The sequence below is a fragment of the Barbus barbus genome (genome assembly GCF_936440315.1).
Source record: "Barbus barbus genome assembly, chromosome: 1".
NCBI lineage: Eukaryota > Metazoa > Chordata > Actinopteri > Cypriniformes > Cyprinidae > Barbus > Barbus barbus.
In genome coordinates this window covers 39,698,981-39,713,347 of record NC_136729.1, presented here as the reverse complement: position 1 = coordinate 39,713,347, position 14,367 = coordinate 39,698,981, and the positions used below count along the sequence as shown (strand labels likewise).

At 34.5% G+C, this 14,367-nt stretch overlaps 1 protein-coding gene across 1 annotated transcript; it reads right to left on the bottom strand.

Annotated features, from left to right (window-relative positions):
• Positions 1-5,009: 5,009 nt before the first annotated feature.
• Positions 5,010-13,693, bottom strand: LOC306859515 (dipeptidase 1-like). The gene is made up of 10 exons (XM_079400573.1): positions 13,439-13,693; positions 12,929-13,055; positions 12,699-12,831; positions 12,181-12,331; positions 11,654-11,723; positions 10,843-11,019; positions 6,856-6,940; positions 6,666-6,741; positions 6,348-6,483; positions 5,010-6,238 (listed from the first exon to the last, which is right to left on the bottom strand). The coding sequence occupies exons 1-10, from the start codon at positions 13,555-13,557 to the stop codon at positions 6,146-6,148; spliced, it is 1,167 nt and encodes a 388-aa protein (XP_079256699.1). The 5' UTR covers positions 13,558-13,693; the 3' UTR covers positions 5,010-6,145.
• Between the last annotated feature and the right edge of the window lie 674 nt (positions 13,694-14,367).

Genomic DNA, 14,367 nt, shown 5'->3' with positions numbered 1-14,367 from the left:
AGGATATACAGTGCCTACAATATGTTACATATGTACAGAAATATACAGATAAGGCAGTAGTACTATGGACATAATTTACAAGTTTTTAAATACTATCAGTGTGATATACAGATGGGTGATATGAACATACTATACAGATGGGTTGTGCAGTAAATGTATGTACAGTAGTACTATGGACATAATTTACAAGTTTTTAATACTATCAGTATGATATACAGATGGGTGATATGAACATACTACACAGATGGGTTGTGCAGTAAATGTATGTACACTATGAGCAAAAACTATGAAAATAATTACAAATGGATATGAATAAGCTATAAATTAAGATATATAAACACTAGTGCAATGAACATTGAAAGTGCATAGAAATAAAATTTACAGTACATAGTACTCAGTGTAGATTGGTTGTTTTTTTGTTTTGTTTTTTTAATCGATTTAATGATGGGGAGGGGTGAAGAGTTTGTGGTGGTGTGTGAGGGGGGTGTCATTGGGCAGAGTTTAGTAGGGAAACAGCTGTAGGGAAAAAGCTGTTCCTGAGTCTGCTTGTCCTTGATCGGAGGCTCCTGAAGCGCCTCCCAGAGGGCAGTAAGTTAAACAGTCTATGGTCAGGGTGAGAGGAGTCCTTAAGAATGCCGCGAGCTCGACGTAAACAGCGTTTTCTCTGGACGTCCTCAATGGCAGGGAGTGGTGTCCCTGTGATGCGTTGGGCGGTTTTCACCACCCTCTGTAGTGCCTTGCGGTCAGCAACTGAGCAGTTCCCATACCAGACTGTGATGCAGTTGGTCAGGATGCTTTCAATTGCACACCGGTAGAAGTTCCGCTGGATGATTGGAGATATTTATGTTTATATATAGTAATATACATGCCTTGTACAACATTTAAATCTAAAAGTGGCCTGTAAGGAGATATTTCCTATTTCAACCAATATACCAGCAGATTTTAGTCTGACAATAGCCTTTTTGGAGAAATTCAGCTAAAATTATGTAGCTTTTTATATATGGCCGAGCAACATTTTAACTCATGAAGTTAAGAATAAAAGGCTACCGTCAGGAATTATATTAGTGGCTCTTTAAAATGCAAACGTTGGTCATCTGAGTCACTCCTAGAAGAGTCCTCGCTGTCCAGGGTGTGTCTTCACCCGTGTAGCACGCTGTTTATTAAACCACTGTTTATTAAAATGCTGAATTTAGTATTATATCAGCGTGATCCTATCACTTGATCCTTCTCCCCAATTGACAGGACAAGAGTGACACCAGAAAATAAATATAATTTTGCTTAGCTAAAAAATACGTAATTATTTTAGACAAATGATTGCAGTTACATCATTTAAAAAAAAAAAAAGCTTTAGATATTGCACTAAATAATGTGATTTGTTTTCATTTTTTTCTTAATAATTAATGACCTCTTGGGTGTTATTACTATATCTGATACTAAATTAAATTGTCTAAGCTTTCATTTTTGGTACACAATATTGTTGCTATCTATTATACATTTGCATTGTTTTGAATGTTGAACAATCGTATCAATATATATGTATATTCTATATCCCGCGATCCAACAGAGGATAAGAGGTACGGAGAATGGATCAGTTTTTATAGGGAAAGACAGCCTAGTTAAATGTTTAGCCAGGTCACCTCTGATTTTTGAACTAATCAGTCATATTAACAACTTTACAGCACTTGTTGTGAATTTCACTGACACTGTAGTAGGGTTGCTTTGTGAAAACATCTAAATGGTTAATTATAGCGATAGTAAGACAGAAACTCACCTGTTCCCCACTCATATTGGTCTGAAAAGGTAAAGAGGTGTTTCAGGTCTCGGGAGACTAGCGTAAATCGACCAACAGCGCCATCTGCTGGTTTTGGAAAAGAAAGTTGCTCAATTGCACTCGTGTGAGAAAATCAGCCTGTCGCATTTGTGAGAAAATCAAGCCAAGTTTCCTCATAAAAAGGCAAATGAGTCTCACAGTTGTAACACACAATACATATATTCGTCCATACCTCTGCATTTTCTTTCAAAGAGATTTGTATTTGAAAATCACTTTGCGTTTGTTTGAAAGTCGAGTTTTTCTTTGCAAAGCAGATTGTGTTTATTTGCAAAACACTGGATTTATTTGATATTGGCACAAAAATCGCTCCATACCAGACGTGGGCTGATGACGTCATCGTTTCAGAAAATATACTGATTCGCCGTCCACACGAAAACATGAAAACGGCGTGTGGACGAAACGCCTATACGGTAAAAAAATGTATGCAGAGAAACCCGTCTTCGTGTGGACGGGGCCTAAGTGTGCCTAATTGTAATAAATGTGCACTTGTAGTTTAAGTCTTAAAAATAAATTTTAAAAAGCTGGAAAATGTACAGATAATATAATATTAATTAAATAAAAGGCCATCTTAAATGTATGTAAAAAACACTGTACACTTTAATGATTCTTTTTCTTAACACACTTTAGTTTACAGACTTTAAAAAGTATAAATAATCATAATAATCGGATTGATGTCAGAATAAAATATTTACTTTCAATTACACTTTAAATTATATTTTAAAATATGCGCTTTATAGTACACTTATTTCACATATTTCAATGTTCTGACTAACATACTAATGAACATTTAAAGTACTTGATTATTATTTGAACTAGTCTGTTATTCAACATTACATCTACAGTAAATTTTAAATGTACTAAATTGCAACAAATTACAAAAGTGTAATCAAAAATACATTACACACACATTTCAGTAGAAATTACATTATTCATGAGAAATGACAGTGCATTTAAGTTTACGTTAAACTCTTTTCAGTGAATGTACTGAAGAGCACTGAGTACACTTTAACCATATTTCAACTAGAATTACAAAATTACACATACAGATATATTTATGTACTACTTAAGTGGGTCCAAAAAGCATTCTTCAGTTCAACTAATTGCTTTATTTATCTTTAGTGTTTGTGTCTGTTTTATCAGCTGGTGAAAATCATATGTCTGATTGCGTAGAAAAACAATTTCACACCTCTCCACGATAAGCTGAATGGTCTGAGGTACAGAATATTTTGTATGGCCTACAGAATACTAAACCTTTCTGAAACATTATAAAGCATTATACAGTCTTTTCACCAGATCCATTTAACTCCATTCAGTGTCTGGGCATGAAGCCTGTTCTGAATTTCTTCGTGGCTACATATGTATAATGTTGCTACTCAGAAAGGAAATTTGATTTGGTGTTACTCTGAAGAGAAATACCCCTAAAGGTAGGGACAAAGCAGCTGACGTATACAACCAACGAAAAGACAGCATAAAGGTGTTTACTGCTTAAGACTATTATTCAGTATCCTGTGTTTTTTAAGGTTAGATTTATCTAACCTGCAGGTACTTTGGATATCAGAGATCTCAGTATTGAATATTGAAAGCACTCATTGGTCTTTAGATGTTTCAACATCAAAAGAAGGAAAACCTGCTTAAGACAATTTTGCATTGGAAGACACAGAAATGTGACAGTTAGACAGGTCTATAGTGTTAGCTGTGAATTAGAAACTGAACAATACAAATGATTTATGCCCATGGTTTTCTTGGTTTTTGGCTAATTTTATTCTCTGATTCTTCTTAACCCATCAAATGCACTCATAATAAAGAGGTTGTTTTCATTATGGAATATTGGGAACTTATTTATTATTGGGAATTGAGGACTTGCAGAATACAAGATGTGACCATGAACACTGTTTTTCTTTCTTCTTTCCCTAGTTGTTTTGACAGTATATTAGTATACTTATAGACAATACTAATAAGTTATGCGAACAAGTAAGCAAAATCATATTTATTTACTTTTACTTTTATTATTATTATTATTATTTTGTTAAGAATATTTTGGTAACACTTTATATTAAGGTGTCCTTGTTATACGTTAAATGCACGTTTATTAAAATAACAATAAATTATGCATAATTACATGCAAGTAACCCTAAGACAAACCCTAATCCTACACCAAACCATATAGTACGTAATGTATAATTACGCTGTAACAAGAAAACCTTAAAATAAAGTGTAATAAATATTTTATAATACTTTAACATTAAAAGTACAAATATCAACTATAACATTTAATTGAATATTGTACTGTATAGTATATAGATCTGAATTTCAGTACAATGACAGCATTAATTAAGGGTTTGAACATACAAATTATAATTAAAGTACGGAAACATACATTAAGTAATTTATAATGCCTTGCAGTTCAGTAGAACATTGATCTGGTCTCGTATGTATAAGGAAAGGAATTAAAAAGAGCATTCATTGAAATAACTATTTCAGCTTTGGTTTTAAAAGCTTGTCCGAATCATTTTGTGGACATATGCAGCTCTTGTTACAACCACAACTATTGTACTGGTATAAACAGGCACTTATGATTATTGCATAAATAGGGTGAAAGATGCAACTTCAGGTAATTCTCGAACATTTTATTAGTGTTGTCAAAATAAATTCGGTGAACTACAGAATGCATTAAATGACTTCCAAGAATGGTTGCAAAAAACATAAAGAAATGACCTACACCTTTAAAAATGCAGTTGTTGCCCTAAGGTGTTTCTACCTGATCTGACCCTTTTGTTTGTAAAACCTAATGAAGCCAGTTGTATTCCTTCATATAAATAATATCTTTACTTAAAATCACTTAATTTAGATAATACAACATGAAGCAAATCTTTAGGTGTAATGACGAAACATTTGATGTAGTATGCAGTATATTTGTATGCAGGTCCTGTTTTATAACCATCATTAACAGAGCTTCCTTTTTCTTTTCTATATAGCTTCCTTCAATTCCTATTTCTCAGTTACAGTATATATACCACACAGCCTGAGAATATATTCTTGCTTTCAAATGTATAGATTATTAGGATTAGGATTTATTATGATGTTATGTTCTGAGCTACTGTGTCTCTATATGCTAACATTAAATGTATTTAGTTTTATGTATATATATTATATTATGAATATAATTTCTTATATTATTGTGATTTACTTTGATCTAGCTGAATTTATCTTACACAGTAATTATATTTTCCAGAACAATATTGTTACACTTAAACCTCTTTTAACACAAAACCTTTATTGGTATCCACAGAGAGAGGCATTTTATATCCATTCAATTAATGTAACATTTATAGCAAAGAAAAGCAATTAAAACATGATGTAGTTTTACCTTAATGAGTGGTACAGAAGAAAATAGTAAGGTTATTGTAAAGGTTAGAATTAGATGACAGAAATAAGAAATAACGAGCGATAAAAACAAAAACTTAAAAAGAAAATAATAATCAGCTTTGTTATTGTTAACAAGAAGATCATACAGAGAGTTGTTATGAAAGGAGACTTTAATATTTTTGAATATTCAACGGTGTGTCCACTAGGTGGAGCTTTTGGATTAATATTTTTACGTTCAACACAAGACTGAAACACTCTGGATGTTGTCAACACAACTGCCATCATACACATCCAAGAGCCACAGTCACTTAAAGTCAGTTTGTCAAATTTAAGTGATGAACAGACCTAAATTTAGTTAACTTTATGGAATTCACTGTTCTGTCTCAGGAATATTAGCCTAATGTGGGTTACTTTTGACTTTTTTTCAGTTCAAGTCATACAGAGTGGCCAGAATCATCATTTAAATAAAGCTGCTTATAATTAGCTGGTTTTCACCTCTAATGAATCAACAGAAAACCATCAAATCTAACAGGACAAATATAGAAACTAATTTTGATATTTTCAGTTTGCTTTTTCAGTCATTGCATATTGCCCATACGTCCGTTTGTGTTATTTCATAGTTTTGATGACTTTGTTATTTTTGTAAAATATGGAAAATAGTAATAATATAGAATGTATGGCACTGAACAGAAAAGTATCAATTTTCAAATAATTACATGCCTAATTTCTTTTTGTTTTTAGTCTACATTTCTTAAAAACCTTAAACTCTCTAAAATGTTTCCTTACATAATTTCTCTACAAGCCAACTCTTTATCAAAGATCCTTTGCATACTCCACAAACAGTACTACAGGAGTAGACAGTCCATTGAGGGGTTGGTTATAATAACTTGTTCAGTAGTGTCAGACTAGAGGATAGAAAGATTTCATGCATGCTGAACTGGATTTATCTCAATAACCAAAGTCTGTCCTGCAGGGATTTTTAACTTCTTCAAGAGGAATGGGTTTATCATCTGGTTTGGCACCATTTAGGTGATCTCTTACCTATTAAAACAAAAAAGGTTACTTTTTTAGAAAAAGGTTCAGTGAGTTAACAGGGCAGTAGATTTTATATTTTGAAACTAATGCATGACTGTGTGTGAATTGCTCTTACTTCCTCCACCTTTCTGAACACTCTCAGCAAGTTTCGTCCCAGAGCATCTCTGATCTCATCCTCTGACCATTTGCGCCTAAGAAGTTCAGCCACCAGGTCTGGGTACTTTGATACATCCTCTAGACCATCTGGCACCCTGTTCAAAGCATTATTTATTAATGGTTGTGTATCTAGTCATGTTTCGTGTCTTAAACAATTAATAGCAATTCTCATTGTATACAATACACATGCTTTACAAATGTGAAACATACCACAATGTCAGCAGTATTATCATTTGTTTGGAATGCAGGCGGTCTATTCACAAATCAGCATGCTTACCTTGTCACACCGTCATAATCTCCTCCAAATCCAATGATACTAGAGCCAGCCAATTTCTTGATATGGTCAAAGTGATCTGCATGTCATATAGAGAAGTGGAGTCACATATTAATATCTTGCCTTATATCATAAAGTGCTCAATGAAGGATGCAGGGTAGCAGGTACTGAGGTTGCTTTCAAAAGGACTCACCAGCAACATCTGAGATGTTAGCAGTTTGTTTGCAGGTTACATAGTCATTATAAAAATTAACCATGACAATTCCTCTCTTTTCTTTCTGAAATAGAAACATTTTGGAAAATTAATATTTTACTTTACACTTTTCCTTTTACATACGCACAAATTACAAACCAGATTGTTACATTTTCTTAATAATATGCTAGTGCTACTTAAAAATCAAATATAGGAAAATATGGAGCTCAACTTGGGGGGTGCTGGGGGGGTTGGGTTAACTCAGTTTTTTTTTCACAGGGCTAAATTGAGTTAAAATATGCAATTTGGTGCAATTGCTAATATTTATATGGGAAAAAAATTGACATGAAAAAAGCTTATCTTGAAAGTTTATTATATTTTATGTACTGTATCGTATTTGATACTCACATTTTAAAATAATTTTCCTAAAAAATATGTATGTATAATCAGGTAAACCTTAATGTTTATCTTGAAATATTACTAACAAGATAAAAGCCATTGTTTTCATTTTGATTTCATTCAAATCAGTAAAAAAGATGTGTTCCTCAAACTGATGTTTTTTCAGAATTATGCTAAAAGGACTTTTATTTGCTAATAATGTATACAATATCAATCAGAGATCATGAGACGTGTAGTAGATTGTGCATAATAGTTGTTTTCAGCAACATTTTAATCATGTTGATAATTTAGATGCCTTAGAAATTTAGCTATCAAATATGATACAGTACCCTTTGTAAGGTTAAAAGCATTGTTCACTCAAAAGAGAAAATCCCGTCATCATTTAATCCTCAATTTGTTACAAACTTGTAAGAGTTTCTTTCTTCTGTGGAAAACACAAGTAGATATTTTGATGGTAGTTATTAACTTTTATAGTATGGAAAAGAAATACTGTGTAAATTAGTGGCTACCATCAACTGTTTGGTTACCAACATTCTTCAAAATCGTCCACAGAACAAAATATGTTCAGCATACTAAAATAACTCATACAGGTTTGAAACAGCTTGAGGGTGAGTAAATGATGATATTTGATGATAAAAAGAGGAAACTGACAAGACAGACAAGAAAGAGCAGGTTACTTCTGGTATGAAACAAGGTCTCAGCATTCAAATTTAATGTGTAATTCCTGATATCAACAATCAGCATTTCTGATATCAACAATTCATATCCTACATGTGTCACAGTCAGCAGCTGGTATGCTCTTGATAGCTATACCCTGAAAGTCACTATACTGAACTATTGTTTATTTGAATTGGACTCCAACTCCCATCACCCTTTGCCTGAACTATTAAGTCTCATTGCCTCCAGCTGTGTGTGATTTTACCATTTAGCTCACCTGTGAGTGAGTGTGTGTGTGTGTGTGTGTGTGTATATATATATATATATACACACACACACACACACTGGGCTGACTTTGGGTTGAATATGAATTCTTGATATCAACAAATCAGTTTTTACTTGTTAAAATGTTAATTCTTGATATCAGGAATTAGATTTCCACTAGTAAAAATTCCTATTTCTGATATCAGCAATTGCAATTCCCCTAGTAACAATGTTCATTTTTGATACCAACAATTCAGTTTTCACTAGTTAAAATGCAAATTCTTGATATCAAGAATTAAATTGTTGATATCTGTAATTGTATTTTTACTAGTTAAATATCACCATAGGCTGCCATTCAAAATCAATTGTTGATATCAAGAATTTCTTACTAGTTGAAATTCCTATTTCACATATCAGAAATACAATTCTAACTAGTAAAAATGTCTATTCTTGATATCAACAATTTAATTATTTTTATCAACAATTTAATTGTCTCTAGTGACACTGATCATTTTCCACAGAAGAAAGTAAGTCATACAGGTACAACATGAGAGTGTGGAAATGACAGCAGTAAATTTTCTGCATCCTAGCTCAAAATCATTGCTTTACTGTCAAGTTCCTATGTGACAAAAAATCATTATTAATTTCATTATTAAGAATTCAGTAATATCTATCATTATTTGCTTCTATCCTGTTTTATTTATTTATTCATTTATTTACTCCAATTTAAGGCCCTATAACCCAGCAAAACATTCACGAGACACCTGTGGGCCGGATTGGCCGGATCTGTCCAGGGGCAAATTTTAACCCCTAAGTAAATGTGGTTGTCAATCCCAAAAACTGAGAGTGTGAACGTAGCCAATGACATGTGCATACGAGTCAACGAGGCAATGAAAAGTTAACGAGGGAAGGGCATAAAAACGAAGCTGAACTCACCCTAGAGCTCTGCATTTCAGGCCGGGCCCAACGGGCCCCAACTTTTTTACACCCCTAGGGCCGGACTTCGGGCCAATTTTCACATCATAGTTCAGACGCGGGCTGGGCCTCGGGCCTGTTTTAGGCTTCTCCTTATTTCAAAATTTTAGACATTTATTCATTTAGCTGACGCTTTTATCCAAAGCGACTTACAATTGCTATATATGTCAGAGGTCGCACACCTCTGAAGCAACTAGGGGTTAAGTGTCTTGCTCAGGGACACATTGGTGTCTCACAGTGGATTCGAACCCGGGTCTCTCACACCAAAGGCATGTGTCTTATCCACTGCGCCATCACCACCCCATGCGCCATCACCACCCCATCCATCCATCAATTAGTGATGAAACAATTGCCACACTGGTCAATGACTGTGACTGTCAAGAGCGGCTCAACGGAGTTTAGTGTCCCGCAGCAGCAGCTAGCCGTGAGTGCAGATGAAGAGTATGCGTTCAAATGCACGCAATAGGCTATAAATCTTGCCGCAATGCCCCAGTAAAAGTAATTACCATGAATGTGGCAGGGGGGAAATAGTAAGGAGATATTTGAATTATTTACTAATAAACTAGTGTTTTCTGAGTCCGTGTCGCAAGGATGAAGTTGCCGATCCTGACTGGCCATCTCCTCATTAGACACATGTGATGAGTGGGGCGGGGCCGAGAGCCGTGGGAACAGAGCGAGGCCGGTGGAGTCAATGATAATGAGCGACACCTGCACCACTCACCAGTCTCGAGTCCCACGGAGGAGCTCCAGAAGGATAAAAGGAGGAGTGACGACAGTGGAAGACGAGAGAGGACCAGGCCTGGATTTTATTTTGTGTTTTGTGTGCAGCAGTCATCCGTGAGGGACAGCCGCTTTACTTTTGTGTTTGTTATTAAATTCTTTAAATGTTTGTTCCCGCCTCCTTCAGATTCTACGAACAACACGCCTTTAGAGAGAAATGCATCTTTACGGATTCTGAATATAATGAAACAGTTTTTGTTTTCGCTTTTGATTTATTTCGTTAAGTAGTAATTAAAGCTTTCTATAGATATTTGTCATGTCTGTGAGGCATGTATTCACTGAGTTTCGGTTCATTTTTGTGAAGCGCTCCTGTTGCAGAAAGTGCATCATGTTTTCTTTATTATATAAAAGCACAATGTTTTGTTGATATTGTGAGTGCACACAAATAAAAGTAGACCCTTTACAGTTCCGAATGATGTATTACTCTTACCTTTATGAGCAAAAATGACGCTGCATTTTAAGCTGTTTCCACTTAAAAAAAATGCAAGTAATCGCGCTTTATATATACATAATAAATATACACAGTACACACACATGTATTACGTAAACAAAACTTTTACTTTGGATGCAATTAACCGCAATGAATCATTGCCCAGCACTACTGTCTATGCATTTGGATAACTGTTGTGAAACCACCCTAACATACTGAATATCAGAATAACTGTGATTACAGTTATTAAAAGTACAGTAGACTTGTGCTATGGCCAAATCACAGCCGAGATTATCCATGTGATTTTGCTTAATTAAAGCATCTGGTTTTATCTTTTATAACATCTCTTTATATCAGTAAATAAGTAACATATTACGAACTTTTTATGAATATGGAAGAGTAAGTGCGTCATAGTCTATTCTTTTTGGGCAATAAACTCTGTTGTGTAACATTTTGAGGCTGTAAATTGACGATACTCTTACCACTCTCATGAGAACATCATCAGGAACATTCCTCTTGTGATTACAGATGCTGTAGGCAGAAGAGTGGCTGAAGATAATAGGAGCTTTAGAGATATCCAGCACCTGATTCATGACCTTCTCAGACACATGAGACAGGTCAATCAGCATTCCAATGCGGTTCATTTCCCAGATGACTTGCTGAAAGGACAAATCAAACCGGTCACTACAGACAGCAATAATGAGTAAAGCTTTCTCTAAAAGATGACAGCACGTCAGGGTGGCCTACAATAACCAATAAATAATGTGCCACAGTAAAATATGTTTTTATTCTATATATAATTTAAGAAAAAGGGTCTAACACCTAAATATATAAAATAGAAATATATATATATAATCACAAAAAAATTAAGGTCTTTGAAGTCTGTAAGTTGCCTTTATTAATAAATAAAATTGAAACAACAAAATTACAATCCAAATGTTTTTAGTAAAAAAAAAATAGATTTTAAGAGAAAATTCAAATTTTAAATTATAGCAATTTTAACAGCAAATTTAAATTTAATAGCTTTTAAAACTTACATTTTACATACATGCAACATTTTGGCTTTTATCTAAAGTAAATACATTACTAAGCATGGTATGTAGTCTTTATAATAAATAATCGTTTTACTTTGCATGAATGCTTTTATTTTTGGGAAGATAGATAGATAGATAGATAGATAGATAGATAGATAGATAGATAGATAGATAGATAGATAGATAGATAGATAGATAGATAGATAGATAGATAGATAGATAGATAGATATCTGACATTAAAGCATCTCTGTGTCTAACCTGGCCAAACTTGGACAAACCGCCATGCTCTTCAGGCTCAGATCCTGTGTCCACCAGCCAGTTGTCTGCCCTGGAAGGAAGTGAGACCAGAACATGGTAAAGAAAACAATAGAGGTTTCAGCTGAAATTCTTCCCCTTCTCTAATCAGATGTGCACGTGCATTGTGTGGCCTTTTTACGTGGTCAGTTCTTTTGAAACCCAATGTAGATTCTATTTAGACCCACCTTAAATGCTAAATATGAATTCTGTGGAATAGCTGCTGGTAAGAGTAGAACATTCCGGGAATTCCCCTCTAATTTCCCACATTACTATATCAGTCTTATGTGGGTGTGTTACAAAAACATTATTTAATAGAATTCTAGCAACGTTTTTGGACAGATTCATGTTTACTTCATTCCAAACTGTTGAAATCATCATTTGAACTGTTCTTTTTTAAGGTGAATGCATTTATGTTGTCATGTCAGACCATCTTTTTATTTAAAGTGCTATGAAGAACGATAAGTACTCTCCCACAAATAGCCACTCACCATGGTGTGTTGCAGCTATGTGTGATAGTGAGGTAGCGGACACCCAGTTGGTACATAGTGCGCAGAGTACTCAAACTGCTGTCAATCGAATGTCCACCTTCTACCCCAATCAGACTCGCTGTCTTATTCTGTTCAAAGGCGTCCAGTATATCTGCAACAACATTTTCATTTTAGTTTATATTAAAAAATAAACAATTACAAATACACATACAGTTTTATACTTTATCAGTACCACAATCATTTCAGGGTGTTTTTTGAATATGATGTTGATGGGTGGTTGTTACAGTGTTTGTGTATACCTTTTTTATAGAAGATCATGGATTTTTCCATCTGTTTTTAATTTTTTTTTATTATTATTATTATTTTCATTTTTCCCCAATATCATTCATGTTGTAGCAAAAATGGTAGCCCTGGGTGTACTACAAACATGTCATTGTAATCAATACTGACGTCTATTTGATTCACTTTGAGTTATTACAAGGATTTTTATAGTATTCACTGCTGCTTCACTGTCTTACCTTGACTGCTAGCAGCAAATTTGAACACTTCTGGGTATTCAAGACACATCCTGTGGATTACATCAATCTGCTCCATGGTCTGTCTGACTGCGTCTTTGTACTGGGTATCACATGGTACATAAGCTGCCCAGAACTGCAACAGAAAAACAAATATTACCACACATTCAGTTTGCCCATTATGGTGTAAGTTCCTATGTTGTGTATATAGGCCTGTTTGTTTGTGTTTGTACCTGTGCTGAGAGGCGCCCTTCTTTGATTTTTGGGATGTTGGTGTGTGTGTTGTTTAGTTTGTTCAAGTCCACAGTGTTGAGCTGATTATTAAACAAGGTCCTCATCTGCCAGGGAAGGTCATTGTGCCTGTTTTGTAAAAGATTTCAAATCACTTTCAAATGGAATCAGAGATAATAAGAAAAAAAAGTTGAAAGTTTCCTTGAAAACTGAAGAAAATGTCAGCTGTCACTGGTGCAGTACCCTTTAAAAAGGTATTTTTTTGTATCCAGCTCTATTTGTTGCAGCAAAACATTTGCAAAGTGAAACATTATGTCTACATGCACCAATTTTTGAATATGAGAAGGAATCCAATCTGATTTCAGATTCTGAAAGTGCTGTTTATGTGTGACTGTACGTTGAATATCTTGTTTTTGGAAATGTTTCAAAACTTTGTTTTTCTTTCGCTTTTCACTAGATCTCTTTCTTTCTCTCTCTCTTTTTTTAAAGTGTAGATAAATAGATTGACTTACCCATCTATAAGTGGCGTTTCAGCCATCAGTTTCAGGGCTTGCTCTTTTACATCATCTGCTACTGAGTTGAATGCGAAAGCCCAGAGCATTAAACACACAGTCTTGACCCAGTCCATCATCTCCACACTGTCTACCCACTCTGTATCCTTTAATTATAAATTGCTCCTTCAATAACTCTACCTATCTCAGCTCTCCTCTTCTGCCTATATCCACAGATGTTTATTTTCGTCTCTCTCTGATTATGCGTAGAGATACTCTAAGATTAAAAGACCAGTGTTAGGGATTAAATTTGCATCATAGTGAAGCTGAATAAGTTAATGTATAATTTGGGGTTGTGAAAATCTCCCATAAACCAGGGAGTTGTCCCATAAAAGCCACGTCTTTATTTTTAATGACAGAGAAATGCGATATAAGTGATTGTAAAAGTACAGTAAATTGTTCATTGAGGGCTGTGTGCACTCTCTGGACCGTTGTCTTCAGAGGTATTACTTTGGCTAGAGAGACTTTAGGTGAACTCAGATTTAACCATATTAACGTATTGTAATAAATAACAAGTTCAATCATTAGGCTGAACATTCAGTGATGCACTGTTAGGTTCTAGCACTGTTAGTTAATAGCAATAAATAACTCACAGTCTTTGCAGTGTTTGAATTTGCTCATTTTTATTCACTGCTTTCTCATGCAGTGAATATGTTATCCATATAAAAGATAGTGAATAAGCGTATTGGGTGCAGCTTTGGTCACTGCTATTGTTGTTGCAATGTTAGTGCTGCAAAAATGAACACTTCACCTTTAAGCTTTTGAATTGAGGAAGTTTTATGACAAAAAATGAGCAACTTAGTCAAGGCCACAAGGGTGATGACTCATGGCTTGCTTCTGTGAGTAGAACCAGCAATGCTTCTTTTGAATTCAGCATACCATAAAGCCAT

What these genes read in the sequence shown, in the direction of transcription:
- LOC306859515 (XM_079400573.1), bottom strand. Translation starts at nt 13,557, where the DNA reads ATGATGGACTGGGTCAAGACTGTGTGTTTAATGCTCTGGGCTTTCGCA. An exon ending in GAAACGCCACTTATAGATGG is followed by an intron (nt 13,056 to 13,438) that starts GTAAGTCAATCT and finishes TTTACAAAACAG; the next exon opens with GCACAATGACCTTCCCTGGC. An exon ending in ATTTGCTGCTAGCAGTCAAG is followed by an intron (nt 12,332 to 12,698) that starts GTAAGACAGTGA and finishes ATGTTGTTGCAG; the next exon opens with ATATACTGGACGCCTTTGAA.